Source organism: Arachis stenosperma, chromosome 4, assembly GCF_014773155.1.
Source record: "Arachis stenosperma cultivar V10309 chromosome 4, arast.V10309.gnm1.PFL2, whole genome shotgun sequence".
Lineage (NCBI taxonomy): Eukaryota > Viridiplantae > Streptophyta > Magnoliopsida > Fabales > Fabaceae > Arachis > Arachis stenosperma.
The window spans coordinates 736,139-763,075 of NC_080380.1; the positions used below are offsets into that span (position 1 = coordinate 736,139).

At 31.7% G+C, this 26,937-nt stretch overlaps 5 protein-coding genes across 11 annotated transcripts; 2 read left to right on the forward strand and 3 right to left on the reverse strand.

Moving 5' to 3' along the window:
* Positions 1-145: 145 nt before the first annotated feature.
* On the reverse strand, positions 146-4,426 carry LOC130976235 (non-specific lipid transfer protein GPI-anchored 2-like). The gene is given in 5 exon segments (XM_057901038.1): positions 146-375; positions 378-433; positions 1,271-1,327; positions 2,528-2,575; positions 3,876-4,426. Coding segments are annotated over 5 exon segments (600 nt in total). The 5' UTR covers positions 4,231-4,426; the 3' UTR covers positions 146-291.
* A 3,339-nt stretch (positions 4,427-7,765) lies between these two features.
* On the forward strand, positions 7,766-12,437 carry LOC130973508 (RNA pseudouridine synthase 4, mitochondrial). Of its 2 annotated transcripts, none has more exons than XM_057898069.1 (9): positions 7,766-8,054; positions 8,199-8,339; positions 8,456-8,503; positions 8,933-9,013; positions 9,163-9,276; positions 9,423-9,521; positions 9,944-10,055; positions 11,705-11,751; positions 11,836-12,437. In XM_057898069.1, exons 1-9 carry the CDS (start codon positions 7,818-7,820, stop codon positions 12,184-12,186), a joined length of 1,230 nt encoding a protein of 409 aa, XP_057754052.1. In that variant the 5' UTR covers positions 7,766-7,817; the 3' UTR covers positions 12,187-12,437. The 2 variants fall into 2 exon arrangements, with proteins under 2 accessions (XP_057754052.1, XP_057754051.1); XM_057898068.1 differs by having other exon boundaries at positions 7,766-8,090; positions 11,836-12,436.
* A 1,037-nt stretch (positions 12,438-13,474) lies between these two features.
* On the reverse strand, positions 13,475-14,635 carry LOC130973885 (putative F-box protein At5g55150). The gene has a single exon (XM_057898571.1). The coding sequence runs from the start codon at positions 14,633-14,635 to the stop codon at positions 13,475-13,477; it is 1,161 nt and encodes a 386-aa protein (XP_057754554.1).
* An 822-nt stretch (positions 14,636-15,457) lies between these two features.
* LOC130973886 (uncharacterized) lies at positions 15,458-15,963 on the forward strand. The gene is made up of 2 exons (XM_057898572.1): positions 15,458-15,764; positions 15,838-15,963. Exons 1-2 carry the CDS (start codon positions 15,573-15,575, stop codon positions 15,961-15,963), a joined length of 318 nt encoding a protein of 105 aa, XP_057754555.1. The 5' UTR covers positions 15,458-15,572.
* A 670-nt stretch (positions 15,964-16,633) lies between these two features.
* On the reverse strand, positions 16,634-26,427 carry LOC130973171 (LYR motif-containing protein At3g19508). 6 transcript variants are annotated; one of them, XR_009084041.1, is made up of 4 exons: positions 26,175-26,427; positions 26,050-26,099; positions 24,608-25,138; positions 21,206-22,299 (listed from the first exon to the last, which is right to left on the reverse strand). XR_009084041.1 is itself a non-coding variant. In XM_057897606.1 (3 exons), exons 1-3 carry the CDS (start codon positions 26,367-26,369, stop codon positions 16,649-16,651), a joined length of 255 nt encoding a protein of 84 aa, XP_057753589.1. In that variant the 5' UTR covers positions 26,370-26,427; the 3' UTR covers positions 16,634-16,648. The 6 variants fall into 6 exon arrangements, 5 of the variants coding, with proteins under 5 accessions (XP_057753589.1, XP_057753588.1, XP_057753586.1 ...); XM_057897606.1 differs by lacking the exons at positions 21,206-22,299; positions 24,608-25,138 and adding an exon at positions 16,634-16,658; XM_057897605.1 differs by lacking the exons at positions 21,206-22,299; positions 24,608-25,138 and adding an exon at positions 20,977-21,172.
* Between the last annotated feature and the right edge of the window lie 510 nt (positions 26,428-26,937).

Here is a 26,937-nt window from a genome sequence, read left to right on the forward strand (position 1 = left end):
GACAAAAATGTCCACAAACAAAAAGGTTTAGAGACCTATTTGTCTTTTACTCTTTATCTTATATTGCAGAGTAACTTTTTGCTTTATTTGTATGTTTTCTCTTCTTCTTTACACAATGAAAAATTCAATAACTTGAGTTATTCGCTATTGTTATTCATAATAATAGTAGTATTTAATTTGGAAGAATGCATTAAATTACAATAAAAGCTTCAGAGTAAAAAGCAGTCGACCACATAGAAACAATCAAGAAATTGAATATCTATAAAACTAAATGACATTGAGAATGGAGAACTAAAAGAACATGGATACAGAGACAATGAAGCCAAAAATGAAAGTGAGGACAGAGGCTTGAATGGTTGGAGCTCCATTAGCATTATCTTTATTCCTGAAGGGCTGCTTGCAGCAGCTTCATTTGAAGATGGACTTGCATTACCTGAATGATGTTGTTTACAATAAGTTAAAACTCCAAAATAATTGTTATGCATTTATATTATAGATGGATTATGATATGTGTACACCAAAATCAGCCACCAAAATCAGCTACTACTATAAAATACATGCTGAAATATAAATATCCGTTGAAAATAAATTAAATCACACATGTATTTATACACAAATATAATGGTGACTAATTTTAGTGTACGAATAGTATTTTTGTATTATAGAACAATGTTACATGACCAGCAAATATTATCATTTTTAGCCCGCATCTAGCCAGCAATAATTTACACTTATATTTACAGATGTTTTGTACACAAAAAACATATAATTTGTACTTGTATTTACCAAATTTTGCACACATAAATCAATACTATTTATATCCACGTTTTCTAAAATTTACACACATAAATTAATAAAATTTATTTGTTAAAAATAATTTAATATTTGTATTGGCCAATAATGACTAAAATTACTAAAAATTGTTAGTTCCCAAGAATTTCTCTATATTATATAAGATAAAGTATATTTTTTGTCTCTAAAATTTGACAAAAGTTTCAAAAATACTCCTAAGTTTTATTTTGTTTCAATTTTATCCAAAAAATTTTTATTTACATAAAAAAATATACTCTCGACGACTAAATTTTTAAAAAATTTAAAACCAATCTAATAGACCCATTACTTTCGTAAGGATGGCTTTAACCTCAACATATTTTCTCAGAGATCAATAACTTCTATTCCAAGTGAATTTTATTATTTTACTAAATTAATGCAAAGTTGATTAATAAGGAATTGAATATCGAACTGTGTATAAAATTCAAGTGGTATATACCGGGACTAGGAGCAACTCCACTTGAAGAATTAGCGGTTGATCCTTTTGGTGCCAAACCTTCATTATTTATTTACACAAACAAATTAGTTAGAACATATGCGGTTTCAATACAGTACTTTATTTTGGCATTAAAAAGGAAAGTTTATAAGTTTTTTTTTAAGAAAAAAAAATTTGAGTATATTATATTCTCCTCCCTTGACAAATAATTTTACTTTACTACATTTCTCTCCCTTATATTTTTAACAAAGAACAACATACTCCATGAAATGGAAAAGTTAAATACTTTTAGTAAATGTAGTTCATTCATATTAAGTTATTAACATATCATATCATAAGGATTTTAAAATTAGAAAAATATTAGTTAATATTTTAATATGGATTAATTATTTTTGAGATTCAGATAATTTTACTAAATTTATAAATAGATTCTTATATTTTAAAACTTGTAATTAAATTTTCATATTTTATAAAAAAAAATTAATTAGATTGTTAGCATCACAAAAATTGAAAAGAATCAGAATATTCTTAAGTATATAATTATAGGAACTAAATTTTAAAAAAAATGTAAAAATAAGGACTCAATTGCAAGTTAGACTGTATTATCATATATCGAAGTTTCTTTTTATTTCTAATTAAAGAAAGCTTAATTGTTTGTTCTTTGTGATTATAAAAAGTATAATAGAAGATAATTATTTTGTTGGAAACAAATGTTTAATAATTATTTTATACAAACTTAAATATAGATTAGTAATGATTAGAAGTCATATTTCATTCTCCTAACTATCCTCATAGTTCTTAAATATGTATGAATTAAAATATATATATATATATATATATATATATATATATATATATATATATATATATATATATATATATATATATTTTATAAGTTTTACCAATTAATTCCCTACAAGAATATGCCTAAAAATCTATATACAAATTTAAAAGATATTACGGGGATCTCCATCTTAATTAAACCTATTAAATAATATACAATTGTTTCAATAATAACAAATTTTATTTTAAAAAATACAGTAAATGGTAAAGTACTTTGTATTGTTAAGGTTACCAGTAAAATATTTTGTTGAAAGAAAATTTAGTTTATCAATAATTTATAATGTATTTACCAAAAAAATTTAAATTTCTATTATAGATAATTTTAACAAATGCCACAAAAACATTTCCTAACAAAACCGGTAAGTAAAATAATTACAACTGTAAAAGTAAAGAATAATCAAATGACTGAAAACTTACTTGGTGATGCAGATTTACTTGGAGGCAAGGACACAGGGACTCCCACAGCTGTAACAAAAGAAACACTTGTTAAGACCAGGGACAAAAACAGCTGTTTTCAATTGAAAATGAAATAAAGAATAAAAAATATCCTTTTGAGTACAGGATAAATAAACATAATGTAAATCTAAGGTGAAATTAGTCTTCGAAATATCCTTAAAAAAATTTTTTAATCAAATTCGTTTTTTTAAAAATTTTTAATTAGTTATGTTAATTTTTTTGTTATTTTATTTGTTGACAGTGTCAATTTTTTTTAAAAAATTTGTTATTTTATTTGTTGACAGTGTCAATTTTTTTTTTAAAATTAACAGTGTCAATTTTTTTTAAAAATTTTAAATTAGTTATGTCAATTTTTATCTTAATTATTTTATTTTATTTTATTTTTTTGTTATTTTTTTTTAAATTTTATGTTAATTTTTTTGTTATTTTATTTTACAGTGTTAGAATTTATTAATACGACATTTTAAGTGACACTCCAATACACATATAAAAGTCTTAATTGGCTGTTAACATGATTAATTTATGAAATTAGATAAAATAATTTCAAATTAAGAAATTCAAATGCCTCAAGTTCTCTTCACAATTAAATTTTGATTTGATATAATTTCATAAATTTATTATGTTAATAATTAATTAAGACTTCTAAATATATGTTGGAGTATATTTAATGTTTTACAACAGTAAATTTTAACACTGCTAATAAATAAAATAATAAAAAAAACTAAAATAACTAATTTAATTTTTTTAAAGGATGAATTTGATTTAAAAAAATTAACAGTAAACATTTACTTAAATAAAATACGAAAATTTAAAGAATTAATAATTTAAAAAATTAATAATTTTTTAAGAACTAATTTAACCATTTATTTAATAAACATACGAAAATTTACACTTCAAATAGATTATATCTTAAAAAAATTTATCAGTAAAATCTTTTATTTAAACTAACTTGTTGGTGTTTATGTTTATTATTTTCGAAAATTTTATTGGTATTTGTTGAGAAACTAATTTTTTAATGGATAATATTAGAAAGACAAAAAAAACAACCACAATTTATTTTATTTAATATTCATTAATTATCACAACAATTAATAAATACTAACTAAGATAAATTATGGCTATTTTTTTGCTGATTTTATTTTGTTACCAAATATTTCCGTTCTTCAACGGTTTATTTGCTCTAATTTTTTTGTGCAAGTTAGTAAAATAGAACAGACTCACAATCAAGTTTCTTCAACTAATAATAAACTTTGCTCATGGATTTAATGATAAAACTAAGTTGAAGATGTGAGGAATGAAATGGATATACCTGAGCAGGTGCTAACAGGGGGAGTGGTGAGACGGCAAACAGAAGGAAGCTTAAGAGCTCTGTTGAGATCAATCTTGATTCCAACGGCGTCTGGATTCCCAAGCAGCTCACACAGGCAGATCGGGTTGCTATCAATCAGCCCTGCCAGCTCAGGACAGCACCCTTTGTCTGGCTTCGTTTCATTGCTCCCATCTTCCACATATGTCAGGCAGTCTGACATGTTTAGCAATGCCGTGAAGCACACGTTCTCCGCCGGCGACGGAGCTGCCGCCGGCGAAACGCACTCTCCGCAGCTTGCTGCCATCGCCAGGACTAAAGCCGCAAGGGCTACCGCTACTCTGCACCCACCGCCCATTTGATTCCTTTGATCTACTACAACAACAACTAGAGATTCTTTTAAAGCTGCCTTGGGTGGGTAAAATTTGGGGCTATCAAGGGAGAGAGGGTGGTAGGTTCTCGTTATTATAAATAATGAAAAAATATAAGGAGCCAATAGAATATTTATACTATAATAAAATATAGAGATGTTCGATTCAGAAAGGTATCAGAGCTTTATTATCATGATATTTGGATGGTTATTTTGAATAGTATAAGTTTATTGTATTTAAAAAATTAGTAATATTTTATTCTAAATATTTATTTTTTAACTTATATTGAATCAAATAAATAATCTATTGTACACATTATACAAATACTCTATTAACTCTCTAACAAAATTCATAAATAAATACAAGAGTGACTTTCTTCACTTGGAAACCGGTTCCCTAACTTTAGGTGGCTGAATTTATTGAGATTAACAGCCAACCAACTCATTGTGTACCATGCTGATGCCACCTCTCTTTGTCTTTCTCTTTCTCTATTGACATCTATTGATGCAACTTCCACCCTCTTTGAATTAAAGGCGAGAAGGGTTTGATCCAAAATTAGGATTTTTTTCATAAATAAAATATAAAATATAAAATTATAGATCCCTTAAAATAAATTTGGTAACATTCATGTCTTATTTTTTTTTGAGATTTAACTAATATATATCTTAAATATAAATTAAATTTTTTATTAATAAAAAATTTAAATTTTTTATTTTAATAAATACATAATAATTATATTAAAAATTAAATTTTATATATTTTTATAATATTTTAGATAAAATATTAAATTGATTCTTTATGTTTGAACTTAATCTTATTAATTTTATTTTGGTCTTTAAGATTTAAAGTATTATATTTAAAAAAAATTATTTAACTTTAATGTAGTCCTACCATAAAATTAATATTAAATAATTAATGAAACTTAGTTTTAGATATAGAAAATTTATATAACTAAACTCTTTTGGTTGCGAGAGGAATTCTCCAGAGTAGAAATGACGTGACTTTGTCCTTGTTTTCATTGACAGATTTTTCTACAAAAAAACAAGTTCTCAAAAATATTTTTCATGTGCTTAAATTAAGGCTAATGATTCGTAGTGATGCATTATGTACCTCTCGAATTTATACCTCTTCTTGAAAAAAAAAACATTAAAATTTAATATTATTATTGGCAAATTCATATAAGTTGTTTATTATATATTTTAGAATATCTTTGGTTATCTTTTCATGTTAGTTTTAATGTTTGAAGAGTTTTTAAATCACTATAATCACTAGTGGGTCACTAGCTATAATTTTAATACCTAGTAACACTTTAATTTTTAGTAAATTAAAAAAAATGTCATCTAATTAGCAATTTAATTTTCATACGTGAGTTTTAAATGTTCAGTAATTATTTTTATTTTTAATGAATTTTAAATGCTTAATGGTTGTTTAGGCTTGTCACTCACTCATTATTATATAAAAAAGCTCCATCTAATATGTAAATCAGATTATCATATTAAAAAAAATACAAATGTGGATTTTTTTTTAAATAAAATAATTTCGGTCTGCGAATAAGTTATAATTTAAATGATATAATTTTTCTGTACTTATCTAAAAATTGTGAATTTGAGTTTTCTTTTATTTTTATCAAAGCAACTGGAATATGGTTAGAGTTTTTGTCCGGTCTGAGTTCTTAAGCTTTTTGTGAATCATGCTAAGAAATTTTATCTTGGATGCCGATAACAAAGTGACGAAATTGATCCAAAACAAGGGTTGTAAGTTATGAGAAGCAAGTACATCTGTGGAGATGGGCTTATTCCGACTACAAAAAAGTATCCACCTTGCTTCAAATGCTTGGAATTTTTATTCTGATTCTAACGGACTATTTTTCTTAGAGTAATTTCTCTTTAATTTTTTTTATTATTCACTCTAATGTTTATCTAAAAAATATAAATTTATTTTTAATATAATAATAATAATTTTACTTAAGCTTATTAATTAATTTTAATGAATAAAAATATACATATTTATTTATGTATCTCTGTATTCTATTTTTTTTAGTTTTTTATGTATCTCCCAATTCAGTAAATAGAGAATTAATTTGTTGTGGTACTAAATTCTATCTAAAAAATTGTCATTAGTCAATAAATTATTACATATATACACTTACTTAAATAGAATAATAAATTAACACTAAATCAATTCAGCTTGGTTACCAGTATATTCTATATTTATCAAGATCTATCATATTTGTTTTAGAATAAACACCTAATCCGGTTTTTGTCTATTTTCATGAAGGACAAAGCGTTCTTTGTAAAAAAGGAACACTTCAATAATCAACTTTTTTATTTTGGGACAATATGATCCCTTTGTTAAAAATTCGTTAAATAATAACAAAAATTAATTTTGTGGAGAGTTTTATTTGTATTTTGTGGGGGTTTTTAAACCTCCACAAACTATCAATAAATTTGTTTTTGAAAAACTCCTTTATCGATGATGGTTAAGTGAAGAAAAATCATTGATGAAAATGATGCAAAAAAAAAAACATCGAATAAAAAATAAAAAAGAGAACTTTAATGTTGATAATAAAAAATGAAAGAAAAGAACTTTAATGTTGATAATATTAATATTAGTGATGATAATAGTAGAGAAAATAATGATGAATAATAGACGTAGGAATGATAATAAGATAGTGGTAATAATTGATTAAATTGTTAAAAAGAATTTTATAAAAGTTTAAAATTCTTTACAAAATATAAATAAAATTTTCACAAAAGTAATTTTTGTTATTATTTAACAAATTTTTTAACAGAAAAATCGTATTGTCCTAAAATAAAAAGATTGAGGGAGTGTATCATTTCCAGTAAAAAAAATTAGATGATGTCAATTGTAATCTCTTAAACTTTTACCCTTTATTATTCTCTTTTTCATATTTAATTTTAATTCTACTTATAAAATTAATAATAAAAAATCAAACTTTATTTTCTCAAATATTAAAAAAATTAAAAAAGTCCATTCTCAAAAGTTGAGAGTCGAAGTATTTTTTTTTTAACAAAAATCACTTTATCCTTTACTCATTCATAAAAAATGAACGAATTAGGCGTTTACTCTAATTTATATGAAAAAGTCTAGGGAGCCAATGGTCTAAGCGTACAATGTGTACAATGGAGGTTTAAAAAGTATTAGAGATATGACCATTAGTGTTATATTGTCCTGTCAGGTTACGCTTTTGGGAGGAGTGGTTTCAGATATGGTATTAGAGTTCTAGATTCGAAAGGTCAAGAATTCGATCCTTGGTGAACCCCAAAATCAGTTTAACTTTTTATTGAGATGTTTATTATCCTTGGTATCCAGATGGTTATCCTTGGTATCGGATGGTTATTCTAGCTAGTATGGTGATGTTCATTTTATTCATGGACAAAAAATTTAGCCCATTGTACACATTGTACACTTAAGCCATTGGCTCCCTAGCACTACCCAATTTATATTTTTTGGGTGAATAAAAATTTACGCATCCAATACCCACACGCCGAGAAAGGCCTCTTAAGTGCAGTAGAACCCTGAAACCCTTGGCTGAGTCTGAGTCTCGGTTACAATGTTTGCGGTGGCAGCGGAGTCCATAATGGTCCTCCTCCGCGTCAGAGTGTTGAGTACACGTCACTTCTCCATCACCAACAACAACAACAAATGGCATACACTTCCTCCCTTCTCTCCCACTCCTACTTCTCTCTCCCCCTCCGCCTCCGCCTCCACTACTGCCCTCAAATGGGTTCTCCGCTGCTGCCCCCACCTTCCCAAACCCCTCGTCCACAAGCTTTTCCGTCTCAGGCAGGTTCGAAGATCCTCCTCTCCTACCATAATCAAACGGGTGGCTCCTTCTACTCTCAATTTCACTTTATTTATTTATTAATTTAATTTTTTTTTTTACCTTCCCCTCCTCTTCCCTCCTAAGTCCTAACCATATCATCAACATTAGGTGGCAGCTAAGGATACGTTGAACTCAGGAGATACCATCTTTCTTCCTCTATCTGTTAAACACATTCCCACGGAGGTGAAACGTCACTCTGATCTCACCCCTCACCAAATTCAATTTGTCCGCAGTCTTGTCCTTTATAAGGTTCTTCACTTTTTAGCTTCTCTTCAATTTTTTTTCCTTCTTTTTTCTCTAGTGCTATCTCAAACCTGTTTTTATCTTTCTCGGAATTCGTACTGCGACGCACTTATCAAAACTAGGATCCTGCTGTTCTTGTCTTGAACAAACCTCCAGGAATGCCAGTGCAGGTAATTAACTAACTTTGAAAAAAAAGAAAGCTTTAATAATGATATTTCTTAGAGGAATGCTAGAGGGTCATCAGCATTTATTGTTTTTGGCTGTCGCTTTGCCTTTAATGTTTAAAAGTAGGCAAATTCTGTGGTGCCTATAACTTTGGTGTCGAAATTGCCGAACTTGGCTTTTATGGTAAGTTTTAAATATTGAAAAATTATTTATTTTTATATTTTTTAATTTAAATATATATTTAGGCAAATGTATATAGGCACCATAGCATGCACCTTAAAAGTATGGGATAAAGTATTTGTTGGATTACTAGATTAAAGGAACTAGACTAAATGAATTGTGTTGATGGCTAAGTGATGACAAAAAATAATAAATTTTGACGGCTCCTTAGCATTTCTCTTTCTTATAATCAGATGGTTTCTGTGTATGAATAGGGTGGCACCAACATCAAGAGGAGTTTAGATGTCTTAGCTGCAGCATGTTTAAATTTCGAGTACCCGGACTCCCCTCGCCTGGTGAGCTTATTTTCGAGTTTATTAAATGCTTCTCTCTGAAAATTTTATTCCTTAATGAATTGTATGTTGGATTGTTGGTATAATCAACTTACATTTCTCTCTTATTAAAGCTCTGGTGTTGATACTTTGAGAAATAATATGTATATCAGGTACATAGACTAGACCGAGACTGTTCTGGCATTCTGGTGATGGGAAGGACACAGACCAGTGCTACCATTTTGCATTCCATCTTCAGGGAGAAAACTTCAACAGCATCAGATGATGTGGGTGATTTCTGCTTTTCTATCGAATGCTTCACTTGTGCTGATGTGCTTGTTAGAATCTTTGCAACATTGATTCTTAAATTGGTCTTTCAATTTTGATTTTGTTCCTTTTCTCCCACTGAATGGTGCCATTTGATCTTAAATAGATTGATGCAGAAAATAGAATCCTACAAAGAAGGTATATTGCGCTGGTCATTGGGTGTCCAAGACGTCCAAGGGGGTTGATTACTGCTTCACTCGGTAAGGTTGTAACGGTCTTGCCACTTGTTTATCAGAAGCTTGTTAGGTTGCTAATTCCCCCAACTCTTATCTGATCTGCATTTTGCAATACACTTCACATGTGCTGCATCAATCCTGACAACAACTCATGTAATTTTCAGATGTGTTGAATACTTGAACTTAATAATACAGTAATTTGCATACACTGCATATATGAAAAATTTTACTTGGTCTTAGCTTTTTGTGCTGCTAACAATATGCCATGTGCATACCAAAATATGAACTCCCATTTTCTGAAGATAAAAGAAAAAAAAAATCGTACATTGACCCGTCTTTCTATTAATAATATCTAAATTAGCTTCTTGTATTAACTATCAGGTAACATGTCACTGATTTGACGAACATAAAAAGCTCATCGTATGTAGTAAACTCTTTTGTTTGATTGCAGGTTGTGGTTGACAATGGAAAATCTGATCGTATAACCATAGTTGACAATTCAACATTATTGTCTTCACAGCATGCAATTACAGAGTATCATGTGATTGGATCATCATCGCATGGTTAGTAATAAACCCTACTTTAAATACCTTGTTCTCTACTTTTCTTTATTTGTTTTCCCATTAATACACTCAGACTGGAATGCTGTCACGCTGATACCTTTCAGGTTCTCTTTTCTTTCTTCACTCTCATTTCTAATCTCCCCTCTCTACTATTCTTACACTATCTGTTCTTATTCTGCATCTCCCTCGTCTTAATATTTGTGGTACCAAGCTCTTGCAGCATATTTAGTCATTCTATAAACAACTACAAGAAATAGTGTCATGCTTGAGGCCTTAGGTAAGCACCCAATAAAAATCCATGGAGATGTCAACCCAAACATTTGTGGGAATCGGAAGAGGTTGCAACAACCCAGCGGGGAAGAGAGTGGAATATTTATTCCGTTGGCATATATCTCACAATTCTAAACAAAGTAAAGAATGGGAATTTTCATCCCTTCCCAATACATGAGGGCAGAAGTTTCCTTGAAAGTTCTAAAGAGACCAGAATGACCAACCGTTTTGGTGCCATGGAGTTCTTGTAGGATTGTAGGAATCCACTTAGAAGTGTTTGCATTCACTAACCTCCCTTTGTACATGAGCTTCCTGTGCTTCATCTGAAAACAAATGTGTGTGTGTATAACTTGCAACAGATTCTGAATAAAGCCGTGGAGCTTTTGGTCATTCTGCACCTTGTAAGACTTCTAGATGTAATCGTAAAACTCAACAGATCCAGTACAGAGATAGAGTAGAGTAGATAGGAGAATTAAGCTAAGATACAGTAGAATAAGAAGTAGAATGAAGCAAGTCACGGACGCAGGATATATCAATGTGAAAATCTCCAGAACAGTGAAGTATGTATTGAAATAAGTGTGTAACTGTATAAAGCAAACACAGAAAAGGGTATTTGGCTTTCCGGAGGCCAATTCTCTCCCTAAAGAAACCAGTTGCTCTCTCTCTCTCTCTCTCTCTCTCTCTATCTATCTATATATATATATATATATATATATATATATATATATATATATATTTCTCTTCCAACCAGTTGCTAAAGTCAAGTTGCTCTCAACACTTATTTAGTTATTTTTTCTTCTCCTCCTATATGTATATTTGAGAGGGGTAATTTATCCGTGTTGCCGCTGAATTTCTTGGCTGCTGGGTGCGTCACAATATCCACCCCCCCCCCCTCTTCTGCAACTTCTCTGCCAACTCCCAAGTGCTCTCAAAGTCTGCTAGGTTTTGCTATTTCACTAGAACTTCTAGCTCTCCAAGCCTATTGCAGTGCGTTTCCAGGACCCATTCAGGCTGAACCACAAGCTCCCCTTCCTTAGTAAGTCGGGTAGAGGTTGAGGTTCAAAAGAAGGGAAGCTGAATCAGGGAGCTTGAGCCTGTAAGGGACCAATCTTTTCCAGGAACTCAAAAGGACCATAAAATCGAGCACATAATTTCTGATTGGACCTGGTTGCTAGGGACTTCATCCTGTATGGTTGGAGCTTCAAATACACAAAATCCCCGACAGCAAAAACCACCTCACGCCATTTCTTATCAGCAGCTTGCCTCATTCCTTCCGTGCTCTGTTTGACTGAACATTCGTAGATAGAAATAGTAGTTTACTCATTTCATGAATATAATATCTCCTGAGAATCCGACTTATGCCACTTCTAATAATGCAGGTTACACTTGGCTTGAGCTGTACCCTTTAACCGGTAGAAAGCACCAGGTAAAAAAATTGGTAATGAACCTATTTATCAACTCAAATGAGATCCAGTGTTTTTGTTGCTTATAGTGTTTGCTGGTTCCGCAGCTTCGAGTCCATTGTGCCGAGGTGTTGGGCACACCGATAGTTGGGGACTACAAGTACGGATGGCAAGCTCACAGGAAGTTTGGACATGATAATCTGTCTGACGTGGACTCAAGTGAGGAGCTTTGCAAGGAAGAAATGCTACCCTTTGGCCTCACTTTGAACAAAGGAAGCATTTCCGAAAGGTGTCCTCGTTTACATCTTCATTGCAAGCAAATAGTTTTGCCCAATATATATCGAGCACTGCAAGATGTGCAATCACCCCACTACGATCTAAACCAAGTGGGGAATCTTGCGTTGACAGCACCTTTGCCGCCATACATGCAAAGGAGTTGGGATATCACGAATTCTTGAGTTAAGCAGCTTTTGCAATTCACTTTTATCTCTCATCAAGATAAATTTCTTTTTTTTTTTTTAACCAAAGATAGGAGACTCGAACTCGCAATTTCTTAATTGAGTATGAGGAAACTATGCCATTTGAGCTATTATTCATTGGCCATCAAAATAAATTTCTTCTTCGATTATTATTTACATTTCGAATTGTATTATAGTTTGCAATAAAATTAGGCAGCCAAATTCTTTTAAACCGAGTCCAACCAAGTTCTCTTGTTGGATCTTTAAGCTTCTTCAGATGTCCCCTCTTCCTCCTCTTTTTTCTTATTTATTTTTCTCTTTTTATTCTTTATTCTCCTTTGTTATTACTATTATCGTCGTCATTCTCTTTATCTTCTTTTATATATGCTTAGTAAAACTACTTAGTACAGCAATTTGATATACATTATAAAATTTTTGGTGTACAATATAAAAATTTTGATGCACAGTATAAAAGTTTTTTAAAGATCACATGTTAAAGATATTGATATCCAACTAATAATAATATATAAATTTTTAAAAGATTATAGGTCTAAAATATTGACTTATTCAACTAATAAAATATTTTTAAAGCAAAGCAAAAATTTGTGTTATATGTAAAAATTTTATATTATATTAATAGATTTATGTTATGTGTAAAAAATTTTGTACTATATTAATAAATTTTTGTACTTTTCAACAAAAAATTATGTGTTAAAAAAAAAAGTGTCCAGAAGGAGAAAGTGGTAATGTATACGAACTTGAACTAGCTTAGTTTGACTGTCATAAAAATGCTTGTACTTAATCCTACGGGTCCTTGTTTTCTTGATCAACTAACTTCATGCTGAAAAAATTTAGAACTTGGAGGCTAATTAAAATTTTTTTTTTTGTGAATTTTTAATAATAAAATATGAATAAATTATTACATAAAATTATAAAATTTTAAATATTATTAATTTAAAAATGATTAAATTTAAATATTTGAACCCTTCCAAAAAAAATAAACCCTATTTATAAAGCAATGTTATATTCGGATATACAACTTTTGTTTTTTTATCAAACATATCTGACTAAAATAATTAAATATAAGTTAACTTTGTATATCACACAAAGATTCAATGATGTTGTTTTTTTATCAAACATATCTGACTAAAATAATTAAATATAAGTTAACTTTGTATATCACACAAAGATTCAATGATGAAGACTGAAGAGTATGCAAAATGATCTAAACACAATACTTTGTAAAAGCACAAATTAAAAGTCTAAGATACAAAAAAGAAAAACAAAGTCAAGGGAGTATCCAAACAGGAGGACAAAAAAAGTTAACATCTGATAACACATCTTGGCAACTCCCATCTTCTAAATTGAAGATGCCAATGTTATGATAGTAAGTCTCTACCATTGATTGCTCTTGAACCAAACTATCTGTAAAGTAGATTTGATTTCCTTTGGAATTTAAAAGATCGCCAGCAAACAATTTAACAGAAGCATTAAATCCAATTACCAGTATATAATTTCCCAAACTACTAATCCTTGACCATGCATTTGAATCTTTCTTCAATTCATAAATATCGAATCTGGTAGTCTTATAGTAACGTTCCTCTTCCTCACAAATCAAATTAATAAGATGTCTTACCACCATCAATAAAGTTCCATCAGCAGTCCCAATCAGATATTTTTGATTAATGTCTTTTGTAACAGTATCAAATGGAGTTGAGGGTTTAAAAATTCTTACCACGGGCTCTGCTTTTGTCATTGTATCAAATTCGTATAGCTGCCCATCATGTTGTATTGCATATATCTTCTGTTGAAAAAATATGACATCTTGAAAATATGGACGAGGCCTTGTTGGTAATTTCAGCCATCTCCGATTACTTGACTTGTAAAAAGCCAACCTACAAGATCCATATAAAACCACTGCCATAAAATTAATGTCATCAGGAGCTGAATTTATAATAACCTTCCAAACTAGAAATTTATTTGCCAGGATGGTTTCCTCGGTGATCATGGAGTGTCCAGCAAAGAAAAAACTACATTCATCCCCGTTTTGAATTACATCCGGCAGATCTGAGATTGGAGGAAGATCCAAGCAAACTTTTGTCAATGGATTTAACATTCTTATGGTGCCTTCATACATGGATACAATTATTAACCATCCATAACAAGAACCACGGATAAGGCCGTCTTGCAAGTCTGGAAGTGTGAGATGGTAAATCCCCTTCTCTTCAAGACTATTACTTTCAAGAATTTCATTAGTAGCAGCACCGCCACCAATAGGTAACAGCAGCCAGGGAGCTTTGTTGCCATTGAGGATCTTCGGAAGTTTGAAGTTCCACTGCTTGCAAATCAATCGAAGTTGAAGATAGTCATCATATAAATGGAACCGCTTTGTAAATTCGTCCAACATATCTTCATGAATGTTTGCCCATTGATCAACTACCTCTCCCATGATACGTGTATGTCAGCCTCACACTCGAAGTGTTTGTGTTTTTTAAAAGCACAAATTTCTATTCTGTGTTTGGTAATTAAAAAAAAATTGCCACTTTTAAAAAATTAAAATACTTTTTAAAAGCAATTAAAGTGAAGTTTTTCAATTTATGTTTTTCAAAATTTAAATTCGTATATTAACTTATTTTTAAATTTAACATTTAAATTTATGTCTTTTATAGTATTTTTAAATTTCAGAAATTATTTTATTAAATATGATTATTATTACTTGTGTTTATTAAAAATTATTTTTAGTTTGATTTACTAAACATAAATGTTACACTTTTTAAAAAGTTATCTGTTAAAAATTAGTTTTTATAAATTATTTTTAAATAGTAAAAGTTTTACCATACTCCTTCAAACTTTGGAGTACTAAAACTCATTTTAAAAAGTTAGAAAAAATGGTGATAATATAATATCTAAAGTTTAAAATTTTGTTACAAAAAGTATATATATAAAATCTTTGGCTTAAATACGTTCCCATATAATATTAGTTTTTTCCTAACTTTGTTTTGTGAAATATCGGTTATATATATATATATATATATATAGGAGATAAGTCTCAATATAGTCCCTGAAGTTGCACTCGAGCTTCATAGTAGTCCCTGAACTTAAAAGTTCCTCAAAGTCATCTCCGAACTTGCACTCCGGGATTCAAAGTGGTCCTTCCGGCAATTTCAGCACACGTGGCGCAACCGGAAAGCTTAGCTGGCAGCGTTGGTGACACGTGGGACTCACAACGGCTAGCTGATGTAGCAGAGTAAACTCTTCCGACTCAATTTGGTCCCTCATGTGAAATTAAAACCCTAATCCCCTGTTTTGAAGGCCACATTGTTCACTCTGTTGTCTCCTTGTCGGTGCTGTGTTCTTCTGTTCTCCCTCTCTGAAACCCGAAGGTTATGGCTAGCACGAGCAATGCAGCTGGGAGCTCGAACAACCCACGATCGTTTGGAAGCATCATGAGGAGAATGAACAGAAACAGAGAAGCTCGTTTGCCAGAATGGTGTGCCTACGGGTCGAGACCGGTGCTGCGGTGGTCAGGGACGGATTCTAATCTATGGAGACTGTTCCTAGGTTGCCCGAACTACAATGTAAGTATTATTGTTGTTGATTGCTGTATTTATGGATATAAATTTTGCTGATTGAATTTTCTTTGATGTGTAGACTGTGGGTAAGAAATGGTGTGGATTGTTTATGTGGGTTGATAAAGTTTTGGAAGATGCCATGCCATGTGATGATAGAACAAGACATTCAGTTGATGATGAAGAATGGAAGATGAAGATGGCTTGAAAATTTGGTAAATTAGAAGCTGAAATTAGGGTTCTAAAAATGGGAGAAATTTTGATGTTTGTGTTCATGCTACTGATTGTAATTGGTGTTCTTGTATTAAAGTTGGATAGATAACAGGGTCAACTGTATCTAGCAAAAAAACAAATGACATGCATATTATATGCATTCGTTGTTCATGTACTTGTTCCTATCCTTTTGTTTGAAAGAAATGGAAATTAAAGTGTTTGATTATATGCATACTTTTGTTCCTGGACTTCTTTTCAATGAAATAGAAATGGACAGGATTTGAATTACTCTTAAATCTGTAACAGAGGATAAGATATAAACAAAAGGCTGAGAAAACTCAATTCAATAAAGACATAATTCATAATTCATATTGGTAATGTTTGATTAAAAAAAGGCATTATAGAGCCAAAACACCAAGTTTATCAAAGTTGTTGACATATTGACCGGATAAAATTCAAATACTAAAATCCCAAACACTGGGACAATATTTTAGGCATTGTAAACAACATCAACAAAATAAATACAAAAAACAGCCTACTTTTCCTAAACATAATCATCCTAATCTTCATTTTTTGTGTCTGGGTGCCTTGAATCCAGGGTTGGGCACAAACTTCATGAAATTTGCAAGCCTTGTAGCAGTTCCTGTGATGGACATCTGGAAAAACCTCCTTAACTGCATTTATAAGGCCCTATTTCAGATACCAAAGAATGGATCAGATAGTTATTTTCGGGCAGCAAAACTGTCCCTACAGTTTTATAAGTGACATCAAAATAGTCCATAGACTTGTTCAAGTGACATCAAACTAGTCCCTAGACTTATGTAAGTGACATCAAACTAATCCCTACACAGCACTGTTACAGAACATTATGCAGAACAGGATAAATGAGTAACAATAGATTGACAGAACATTATGCAACATATAATCAGTCCAGGATTAATTCTGCATATATAGACAGCAGCCCAGTGTATTATCATCATATAATCAGTCCAGGATTAATTCAGCATATATAATCAGCAATATGTGCCTTAAATCAAACTCGCAAATAAATCACAAGAACAGGCACCAAATTTCACTATCCGTGTAGTTTTTCACAAAATCCAAGACCAAGACCCTTTTTTTTCTTTTGTAACTGAGGAAAATATATATATACAACTACAACTTACTACCAACAAAAAAAGGCACACAGAAATAAAGAAAATCTGTCAAATTTGGAGCTAAAATAATCACTAACTAGAGATATTAAAAAATAATAAAATAATATATAACACTGAAGGTGGAGATGAAACAAGAAAAACCATCTAGAAATAGTAATGGTAAATAGTAGTTAATGAAAACTCATTAAATGGCATCTGTTATCTTCTTCATATCATAGCATTGATTCAGTCCTAATCTTCTTCTATCATTTTCATCATCACTCTCACTCTCTCCTTTTTATTACTTGATAGTTGGTAACAAAAGCACCACTCCCTTACTTTTCTACTTCTCCTTCTCCCTCTAATATTTCACTGTGCTATATTATCACTATATTCAAATTAACAATATAAGTTAAGTCTTCTATTATTTTGTGGTTTTCTTTTTCAAAATTTTTATTAGAAAAGGTTATTGTGGACCGGAGTATTGAATAGAGTGCCTAACTTTGTTAGTTGTTAACTGTTTTAAATTATATGATATTTCACCTTTATTTTGATCATGTTGCTAATGATTTGTGTCATGTGAACATAAGAAAGTGTGAAATCAAGAACATTATTTTGGTGTAACTAAGGATAGCAGTTCTCTAACTTCAATCTTGGTGGATCAAATCATTCAAATTTACATACCCTTTCCCACAACTAATCCACTAGTCCAGACCAAATTCATCAAACAATTTGATTATTCCAATAGCTAGGTTAATTTCATTAGCAATTGCAAAACTTACTTTATATTACTCTAACTTATGTATGCAAGAATCCTTTATGATCACACACTCAGTTTAACTAAACAACATTACATATTACATTCAGTTTAACTAAACCAACCCAATACAAAGAAAGGCAATTAGGTAAATCATTCAAATTCAGAATCCATTATCAGAGTTACAAAAAATTTCAACTCCCAAAAGATCTTTACTTCTACTGTGATCATGCAAACTCTGTTTAACAAATTCATTGATCAGGGTCATTGTCCTGAAACACATTAACAGTTTGGAAACTCCTCCACTAAGAGCAGTAAACCCTAACACATAAAGAACACGTTTTCATATCATCAAAACACAAGAAACACTCCTACTCTACGATTTTCTTAGCCAAACCACTACGAAAATCAGTAGTGATCAAACCGTAGCACAGAGAATAGAACAGAGGCGTTCATACCCACCAATTACAATCGAAAAAAACGGCCTAGATTTTTGTGAATATTAGATTAACAATAATATCAAAAAACAGAGGAACCACATTTTTTTTTCATTTTTGGCTTACCTCTTTCAGAGAAACCAAGCTTTTCATGATTTTTTTTTTCATTTTTGGCAAACGAGCTTCTCTGTTTCTGTTCATTCTCCTCATGATACTTCCAAACGATTGTGGGTTGTTCGAGCTCCTAGCTGCATTGCTCGTGCTAGCCATAACCTTCGGGCTTCAGAGAGGGAGAACAGAAGAGCACAGCACCGACGAGGAGATAGCAGAGTGAACAATGTGGCCTTCAAAAAGGGGATTAGGGTTTTAACTTCACCTGAGGGACCAAATTGAGTCGGAAGAGTTTACTCTGCCACATCAGCTAGCCGTTGTGAGTCCCACGTGTCACCAACGCTGCCAGCTAAGCTTTCCGGTTGCGCCACGTGTGCTGAAATTGCTGGAAGGACCACTTTGAGTCCCGGAGTGCAAGTTCGGGGATGATTCTGAAGAACTTTTAAGTTCAGGGACTACTATGAGGCTCGAGTGCAACTTCAGGGACTACATTGAGACTTATCTCATATATAGAGAGAGAGAGAGAGTGTAGAAACTGATTTAAATCAAAATTTTTTACAAAATTTCACCTAGCATATTATCTATTTATAATAATAATAATATTATTATTATTATTATTATTATATTCATAAAAAATCATCTATTTTACAGCCATTTCTTTACAAAAATGTAAAATAAAAAATAACCTCAAACATATGCGTAGATTTGTTATTCTGCACATTATTATCTCTCCAATATTTTAAAACAAAATTTAAACTTCTTTCTAATTTTTAAAATTTAAATTCAAAAATAAAAAATATAATCCAAACAAATTCAAAATTATAAAAATATTGTTGAACTACACATCCAAACAATCTTTCATCCAAGTCCATCTAAACAGCGTAAAAATAAAAAAAATTCAATCTCATTAAATGAAACGTGTATACATGCGCAAAATTCCCGCTAAACGTTACCATTTGTGCTTGAATATGAAACAACGTTCATTCTTCATTGTCGAAACTACTACTGGAAAAATTTAAATCTCACTCAATCTCTCAAACCTCATTTGTATTCTCTGTGAAAACTGCCGCTGCTCCAAAATCGCGTCAAACTTTTGAAAAGAAGAAGAAACAACAATCAAAAACAAGAATAAAAATTCCCCAAGGTATGAGAAAAACTATTGTTATTATGTTCATTTAATTTCGCGCTAAACTCGCGTTTCTCCTAGTTCGATTTAAGGTTTAGTGAATTGAGTTGGTTCATTTAGTAGATCGACTTATTCTAATTCCATTTTTTTTTCCATAACTAGGTCATACGAATGGACATGTGTTGTTATTTACTTTTTGTGATATATAACTCGGTTCATTATAGTTGGTGATTTACATTCACTTGATTGTTAAGTGTTCACTTGAGTTCATTTGCATACAGAAAATATTTTTCTTACTGATTGAATATTTATCATGTTTTATTCAATCACTCCTTATGCCTGATTTTATTTTTTATATCTTTTTCAGGGATTAATAATATCCCAGATGAGAGTTTATGCTGGGACAAAATCCTTGATGGAGGATGGAGAAGAAGTTGAAGCAGAATATATCAGACTCAGCGGTCAATGAACAAAATTAACAAAATAAGAGACCAAGTGATTCAGGCATCTGAAGCCATAAAACTCCCCAAGTCTTCTGTTGCCCTCTCAAGCCCTTTTTGTAAATTCACATATGGTGATATAGATAGTAAATAAGTTGTTTTTTTTTACTCGTAATTATCACTAATTTGTTTAACTTGTTTAAAAAAACAATCACTTCTTTTTTAATGTATATATATGAATATTATGTAAATGTTAATAAAAATCTAATGTTAATGTATATATCTGTTGAAGCTGTTTGAGTTGCTGTTTTATTTTAAGTTCACAGTGAATAGATTTAAGGTATTTATCAAACATAAAAGTCCCGAAAACACAAATGAACCAAAATTAATACACTAGATGAACCGAAAAAAGTGTATATACTATATAGCACTATTGCAGAAAGCTAATTTGAAAATTTTTTTTATATTAGTATTCAATTTCAAAAACACCTAAACATCAAGAGCCCCTCTCCATTGCATATGATTAGTTGATTCTTAATCTTATATCCATTATGAGTCGTGTTCCTTATTTTGGTAGAAAAACCAGCAAGTTTAGAATAATTTTTGTAGAACTTTTCAACTTTTTCTAGTGTTTTGAAAATTATACCAACTTTTGAGACAAATTGTTCATCCACAACACACCTGGTCTGCATAATGAACCGAACACATTATTAAAACAAAACCATTGTATAGTACTAAATGAACTTCAAATTCGAACAACTGTTTGCATAATGAACCAAATACATTATTAAAGCAAAACAATTGTATAGTACTAAATGAACAAAACATTATCTATAATATAAATTCAAATTTAAACAACTATCTGCATAATGAACCGAACATGTTACTAAAGTGAAAACATTATATAGTACTAAATGAACGGAACATTATTCATTATATAAATTCAAATTCGAACATTGTATATATATAATCAAATTCGAAAAACCTGCATCTAAAATTTAGAGATTGCATTTCATTCAATTCAATTCAGTTCAATCCAAATCAGAACACCAGCGTCTACAATTTAACAATTGCATTCAATTCAATTCAATAATAAAAACCTTGTCCGCTTGATTCGATTCAAAAGAATAATCCAAATTGCTCTCATTCAATTGATTTGAAGTTGAATCATTCATTGTTTTGATAGCCTATTGAAATCTGAAAATGAAGAAGATAAATCCACAGATCGGAGAGAAAAACGAAGAAGAATAGGAAGAAGAACAACAAGCAATAGAGAAGAAAAAGAAGAAAAACGACGAGTAGCAGAGCAAATCCAAAAATTGCAATCAGATTGTTAACATTGAAGAATGTTTACGTTGAAAAAAAAGCTTTATGTAATTCTGTTACGTTAATAGGAGGAGGAGGGGGGCACACGTCTATTTCACATAACTTGGAGGGAGGGAGGAGGCGCGTTACAAAAAAGTGCTTGGATGACTTGGTTTGGTTTTTCTCTTCCTTCTCTGTTCTCTTCGTTCTCTGTATTTTTTTCGTTCAAGATCAATACTCTCTTATATGATTTGCAGATTTGGATCAAATTTTTTAAAATTAAGCAATGAAATCAGTTTTGAACAGGTATTTCATTTTCAAAGACAATGAATAATTCAAGTTCAAACTGTCAATTGAACCAAGACGAATTGTATTATTTTGATGAATCTGTTCGTCCCCATTTTGGTGTATTTGGATTATAAATTGGTGTATTTTAGAAATGCTTTCGTTGTATTTTCAAGTTCAGATTTCTTTTTTGAATTTTCTCAACGTTTTCTGCATTTTCTACGTTCTCCTCCATCTCTGTGTTCTCTACGTTCTTTTCCATCTCTGCGTTTCTCTTCCTTCTCTAAGAAGGAACGCGACGAAAAAGAAGAATGAATGCGAAGAAGAGGAGGATATGTTTGCGCTAGTGAAGTGTGCGTGTATACACACTGCATATAGTGAAAGTGGTTTTTGTTAGATTTGGGCCAACTTGGTTAGACTTAGTTGCCAAAGACTTGAATGTATAGCGGAACTCTAAAATTTAGGACTGAAGAAGCAATGAAAAAGTGCTCACTGGAGAAGAAAAGACAGCCAAGCAACAGAGACGTGCGCAAGGAGGTGATGGCCGAGCAATTAAACGGAGGTGATCGCCGAGCAGTTAAACGGAGGTGATGACAAGGAGGACAAGCGAGTAGGGACGTTCACGTGAGACAGAGTAAGATCAGAGAGAGCGAGCTTGAAGAGAGAGAAGCTGAGTAGAGACGTCCGCAGCAGCAACGAGAATAAGGCCCAAAGACGATGATAAAGATTGGGGTCTGTTCTCAAAGAAAAATCAAGAGATATTTGGTCAGACAAAGATTATAGAAAACTTTCAGTTCAATCAGAAAGTAATCATGTATCTTCAATACGCCATCACTCAAAGTGATTACATGAAAATCTTAACGCATGAAATGACCAAAGAGATACGAGTTCGACAAGTATTACATAGGAAGGAACAAGCCACGTCAAACAATGCAAGATTGATCAACTTGTTCGTGAATATAAATTTCAAATGAAGGATGACGAGAAAATTGAAGATATGATTGAAAGATTTTCAAATATTGTTACAAAAATAAATTTGCTTTGATGAAAACTTTTCGAAAGAGACATAATTAGCAAGATACTAAGGAGCCTAACATCAGTGGGACTCCAAAGTACATGCTATTCAAGAAAAGAAGAATTTTGAAGACCTCACTTATGATTAATTAAGAGGTAATCTTATCACATCAGATTACTCTTCTTTAAGAAATCACAATGAAAGGAAAATAAGAGGAGCTTAGCACTCAAAGCTTCAACATTCAAGGACGATGAAGACGATGATGAACAAGAATTTGCACTATCATCGTGAAAATTCAACAACTTCTCTAAGAAAAGTCAATTTAACAAAACAACCAATAAGCAAACACAGGGATTCAAAATGCTATGAATCTAATCTAGAGTGAAGGAACACATCAAACCCAATTGTTCGAAAATTCAAAAAGACGAAAAAGTGAAGATACAAAAGAAGCAACAAGCATATATTTCATGAAAAAATGCCGACGCTTCTTTAGCTTCCTTAGATGATGAAGACAAAGTTGCAAACTTCTATCTTACAGCCAACCTCAGACCGCAAATTTTTCTAACTATTATTATGAGTTACAAGAATCTTATGATGAATTATTTTAAGAATTCACAAAGATGGTCAAATAAAGAAAAAAGTTTTGCAACTTCAAAAAAGATGTTAGACATTTTGAAAAATGAAAATACTATTGGTAAACAAAAATGTGAAGATCAAAATTCATCATACGAATCGTGAAACTCATCTTAAGGATATAGATAAACTTAAAAAAGATTTAGCTAAATTTAATGCATCGTCCAAGAGTTTAAATAAATTATGTAGTAGTCAAAATCATGCGAAGGATACAGAAGGTCCTACAATTCAAACAACCCTAGTACCTTTAAGAACTCTACATATGAATTATAAAAATGTACAAAAGTCCCACTGAATATTCAAGAACTCTACATGTGAATTAAGTTCCCAGATTTACATGCAGAGATAAGGTATTTTTTGCTACTTTAGCTTCTTTTTATAATAAGAAAGTTAGATTGCCATAATACTTTCTTTAAAAACAAAATAAGCTTAAAAAAGTTGCACTACCTAATAAAAGCACAAGAAATTTTTGCCACCATGTATGAAAATGGCAGAATAAAACACTAGCAAAAATGTCAGTGCTATGCTTCATGCTCAGCAGAACAAAGTCCAAAGATCGAATTGATATCAATTTTAGTGTTCACTAAGCATCATGTTGGCACCAACTGTTGCAATAGTAGCAGCATCAAGAAACTTTTACCATGGAAATAACTTGCAAGAACTTATGCTTTTGTTGGATTTCATGAACCAGTGAGAAAGTTACAATCAATTCCAAAGTAAAATTCGTAATATGATTTACAGGGATGAAATCATTTAAAATTGTCAAAATACCCAGTGAACAATAACACCTAGGACTCTCAAAAGTGAAATGACACATTTCATGATACAGTGAAAATAACACCTAGATTTTGTCATTGTTGAAAATAGAGCCGCTCTCAAAACGTAATTATCCTAGATTTTTTTGTAACTCACTAACATTAACTCTCATCCAAGCATCAATGGGGATTATAGGATCATGTGGAGTTCTAGATAACAATAAAATCTCCACAACGAAGGTAGTGAACTAAGAAGGAAGATGCAAATTCATAATGTGTAGAATAATTCGTAGAATCATAAGACGGATTGCAAAAGTGACTCTTAAATTTATTTATTTGAAAAAAATATATATATAGAGAAACGCAGACTACAAACTGTCACAAAGAAAAATTTACAAAATAGAAGAGAAATAGAGACTACAACCTATGTCCCTAGCCGGAAAAAATTAGGAACAGAATGCACGATACTCCAACAGCAACAGAACCAACAACAAATTGAAGAGAAAAATAATGTACAACAACAATTAGAAAGGGGAAGAAACACAATAATCAATACAATTATAAACTCAGATTCCGACCCAATAATAAGCAAATGCGGAATGTACAATAATTGGGAAATTAGAATTTCAACTCACTTACCTGCAGGAGGCAAGTGTGGCGAGCCGGAGGAAGCAGGAGTGCACAACCCTCTGAAAAGAGATGGCGGTGACACGGTGTAGAGGCTCAAGGGTGTCTGTCTGAGGCAAGCACCCTGGCGAGGTGCAGCATAGAGAGCACAGGAGGAGCGAAATAGATGACCAGATCAGAGAATCAAGAAACAGACAACCGAAATGCCCAGCCAAAACCCTAACCCGGTCAATGGTTCGAGGTTTCGGTCTGCGGAGATTAACAACCTATCGAAGGCTCTTTGGTATTTATAGTACGAGGAGCTGTTTGCATAACAAGCTCACCTTCCAATTCCTTAATTTCCACCACATCCAATCATCCAGTGACAGCTCCGAAAATTCAAACAGCTTATGAATGGCTCAAGCTGCAGCAGAACAAGCCTTCAAGATCACACCCAAATATACATTTTCTCCAAAATAACACCAAAAGAAGGACACAGCTTCCCCAATTCCATGGCATGCGAAATTCTCGGCACAAACCAGGTCAGGGAGATGCTGCCACCTCCTGCATCATGGGGAATAATTAAGCATCTTTACGCGCATCTACTGCTAGCTCTTAGTCATCACATGTAGCTCTATGAATAGTTAACTCTTCAATCCGTAATACATTATTACACTTATACTTGGGGACAATACCACCGGAATTGGATTCTGTTAGGGACTTGGGTATTATGGGGTGCTCAAAGTCCCACATCGAGTAGTATGGGATGCATGATGTTGTATACAAGGAGAGTGGTTCTTCCCCCTTAACAGCTAGCTTTTAAGGTGTGGTTTCCCACTTTCCTTAGATACTTAACAATGGTATCAGAGCGTGGTTGTCGGCGCTATGGAAAGGGCTACCTATAGGCTGGATTAAGGTGAATACCGAATATTGATAGACCGTAGCAAAGTGGCTACCGTTGGGTCAGTGTCGATAGAGTGAAGCCTCTGTGGACGTTGGCTCTCCAGGGCCGGTATATTGTTAGGGACTTGGGTATTATGGGGTGCTCAAAGTCCCACATCGAGTAGTATGGGATGCTTGATGTTGTATACAAGGAGAGTGGTTCTTCCCCCTTAGATACTTAACAGATTCATATCTAATTTGCCTACTAATCCAATTTTACAATCATGTCCCCAACTTCAGATAAGCATCACACAAGGATGTGTTCTGTTGGCGACCAAGCAACAAATAGGAAAATAGATCACATCTTAAGCTTTGTTTGGACAAAAAGAACAATACCATCGAAGAAAGAACGTGAATTCAAAATGCAAATTTAAGTTAATATTCATGTTCTTGGATACACAGCATAATAAGTGAATCAAATTTAAGCTACCTTTAACAACAAAATTGCCACAACTCTCGTCCAACAACCTTTAAAGAATACGCAAAGTGAGCAACAAAAATTAGGGCACAACAGTGGTACATAATGGCATTACCCGCAACAAATCCGCTTGAGCTTATCGGCGGCAGAATCATCAACGGAATACTGCATACGAACGATAAGGCCATGAAATGGAGTAAGTAAAGATTAAGATTGAAGGGAGAGAGGAAAAGAAAGGACCTTGTGAAGGAGCCAAATGGAGTGGTTGTAAGTGCGACGGAAGAGGTCATGGAGAGTGGTGGAATCAGAGGGATCGACGTCGCGGTAATTCACGAAGTTCTCGCGTGCGTACTTGGCGTAGTAACCTCTCGACTCCTTTGGTAATCGCCGAACCAGACGAAGAACCTCCGCGTAAGCTCTCAACGCCTTCTCCATTTTTCTTTCCACAAAAGATGCTTTGCTTTTCCTTCCTTCCTCTCTTCTTTAATTTCTGTATCTAATGAAACTAGTTTGAAATAACTACAACAATTTTCAATATAATTTAATTTTTATTTTATGATTAATACTGAAACTGAGCTATAATAATTTTTCTTATCAATCATAAATAATAATATATGTCAATTAAATTTTGTGGGGGGTTTTATTAATTTATTTTCATTTATAGACCCGATAGGATGAATATATTTTTACTAAATTTGAGGAAAACAAAATATAATTTTTTTCTATTTTTTTAGTTCTTAAGTAAATTTTTAAAATATGGTTTAATTATTAAATTTTAATTTATTATTATTATTATTAACTGTAAATGACTTAACAAACATATTTTTTTACTTGATTTAATTTTCTTAGTCAAGATTTTATTTATCTTAGACACTATTATAATAAAATTATATAATGAACTATTTGATAAAATATTTATTTTGATTATAGAATAAATTTTTTCTTTCTTGACTTGAGATTGAAGAATTAAGTAATCTTGAGTCTTTCGATTTAAATAACAAAA